The sequence below is a fragment of the Austrofundulus limnaeus genome, unplaced genomic scaffold, assembly GCF_001266775.1.
Source record: "Austrofundulus limnaeus strain Quisiro unplaced genomic scaffold, Austrofundulus_limnaeus-1.0 Scaffold728, whole genome shotgun sequence".
Taxonomy (NCBI): domain Eukaryota; kingdom Metazoa; phylum Chordata; class Actinopteri; order Cyprinodontiformes; family Rivulidae; genus Austrofundulus; species Austrofundulus limnaeus.
Genome location: NW_013953130.1, coordinates 53966 through 56283, shown reverse-complemented (window position 1 = coordinate 56283; position 2318 = coordinate 53966). Strand labels below are relative to the sequence as shown.

The 2318-nt window shown below is 35.4% G+C and overlaps 1 protein-coding gene across 2 annotated transcripts in view; it reads right to left on the bottom strand.

Annotated features, from left to right (window-relative positions):
- The window catches only part of hivep2b (HIVEP zinc finger 2b), a gene marked incomplete at its 3' end in the record, with an annotated part of 49169 nt that overhangs the window by 2660 nt on the left and 44191 nt on the right, over window positions 1–2318 (bottom strand). For both annotated transcript variants that reach the window (XM_014028219.1, XM_014028218.1), the window contains 1 exon segment: window positions 1056–1154. In XM_014028219.1, coding sequence (XP_013883673.1) covers window positions 1056–1154 — 99 coding nt within the window.

Genomic DNA, 2318 nt, shown 5'->3' with positions numbered 1-2318 from the left:
ATCTCCTCACCAGTTTTTCATACATTTTACTGTACATAGATAAAATATTTTCAAACACACAACATGTGAGAAAATCCAGCCATCATTTGTCAGTTCTTATTCTTAATAAATGCATAATAAACACTTATTGATTTATAAAGTGTTTACAGATGAATTAATAACCTATCTATAAACTTTTTATAAGCCATCTATAAGGGGAGCCTTATTGTAAAGTGGTACTAAAAAATCTTTCACAGTAAAATCTCCTCACCAGTTTTTCATACATTTTACTGATTGTTCAAATTTTCTTAAGAAGAGAAGAAGAATTCTGTCGCTTGATTCATTCTGGACTTTATTATTGGACTCATTGGTGCCTCTAGTGTTTGAACATGGAACTGCATCCACCATCATCACTCCCAGGTAAAGGACAGATGAGTGACAGGACAGGGGCACTTCAGGGGCCAATCAGATTTCAGTTGGGGCCAATGCCCCTGTGGCCCCGCCCCTAGAACCGCCCCTGATGTGTGGACATGTTCCTGAGTCCATGCAGTGATGTCAGAACCAGACCTGTTCTTAACACAGTGACCCCTGAGGGCCTGAAGATCACAACCATCCAATGTTGACTTTCAGCCTTTGAGCTCAGAGATTAATACAGATTATAATAATCTGTTGATCAGATTATGAACTGGAGATTATGGGAGAGTCAAAGTCTTTCAGTTTTATTTGTTGAGAAACTTTATTCTGAACAGTTTATTTCAGACTGGTGAACCTCTGCCCATCTTTACTTCTGACAGATTCAGTCTCTAAAAGTCTTCATAAACCCAGACCTGCTCCACAGGTTTCTTATTCATACCACTTAGTTTTACAGTCTTTTGTCGCTCTTTTACTAATTTTTGTGAGACGTGTTGCTGCTATAGAACCCAAAATGGCTTTTTTGATTTTTAAACGTACTGTTTCTTGGTTTAAACATGTTCTATTGTGAATAAAACTATTGTAAACAGTGATATGTACATAGAACAAAAACACAGAGAGCTTTTCTCAGGATATTATTTGATGAAATCAGGAGGTCCTCTTACTGTGATCCTGTATCTCCGTCTCATCCATGCTCACAGACACTCCCAGTTCAAGACATTTCTTCATGTGTGCCTTCGACTTCATGTGTTTAGTCAGGTTACCTGCAGTCACAAGGCAAACTGTTCAAAGATCAGAGCTGCAAACAATCTGATCATGCTCTTTATTTAACAAACTAAAAGTCAGAAAAGAGGACACCTCCAGAGCTTTGAAGGCTCACAGATAACGTGATCACCAAAACCAAAAACAATTCAGCTGTTGTCATGTTTAGGCTGTTTGACCAACAGCTCAATGTGAGCGTTAGGAATAGCTTTCTAATAAAGCTTCCTTTGTCTTTGTTTTAGTATTTTCACCTGAGAGCAGCACCATCACGTCATGCTGCTTTTACTTCATCACACATTTAGCTTTAAGCTGCTGTTTTCTGAATTTTAGCTTTTAGCTACCATTCTGTTCCTTTTACTCTAACTTATTCTGTATTCCTAGTTTTAGCCACTGTTTTACCAATTTAGCATCTATATTATAGCTTTTGGTTAGTTTGGCTAATTTTAGCCACTGTTTTTCCAATTTAGCATCTATATTATAGCTTTTGGTTAGTTTGGCTGATTTTAGCTACTGTTTTTCAAAATTAGCATCTATATTATAGCTTTTGGTTAGTTTGGCTAATTTTAGCTACTGTTTTTCCAATTTAGCATCTATATTATAGCTTTTTGTTAGTTTGGCTGATTTTAGCTACTGGTTTGTTGTTTTATTATTGCTGCTGGGGGTTATTTCAATTTTTCTGTATGAATGTGTTTTTATGAACTTGTTTTATGAACTTTTATAGTTTTTAGTGTTGTACTTGTTATGTTGCTCTGACCTAACCCTAACCTTTTATTTTTGTATGTGACTTTTTAAATCTTTTTTATTTCTGTCATTTTCAAATTTTCCATTTAAGAAACAGCACAAAACACAGAACAATGAAAACAAAACAGTCTTTAAATCTATAAATTCCTGTCAATGTCAAAAAGACAAGGTAAAGACCAAAAAAAGTGTAGGTAGAAGCCTATGGTTTTATACCTTCATAAAGTTCACCATGTCTGGTGAGCTAGAGGAAAATTTCCACAATAGCTGTGTTTCCGTTGCAAATGTGCGCAAAACTTTGTCGATATTCTGTTAATGTAAAAAAAAAACAACACAGTTTCGCAACTGTGTTGTTTCCATTAAGTAAGAAATGTTATTAAAGTCACGTGAATACGTTTGTTCTCATGATAAGTCATTACAAACATGGC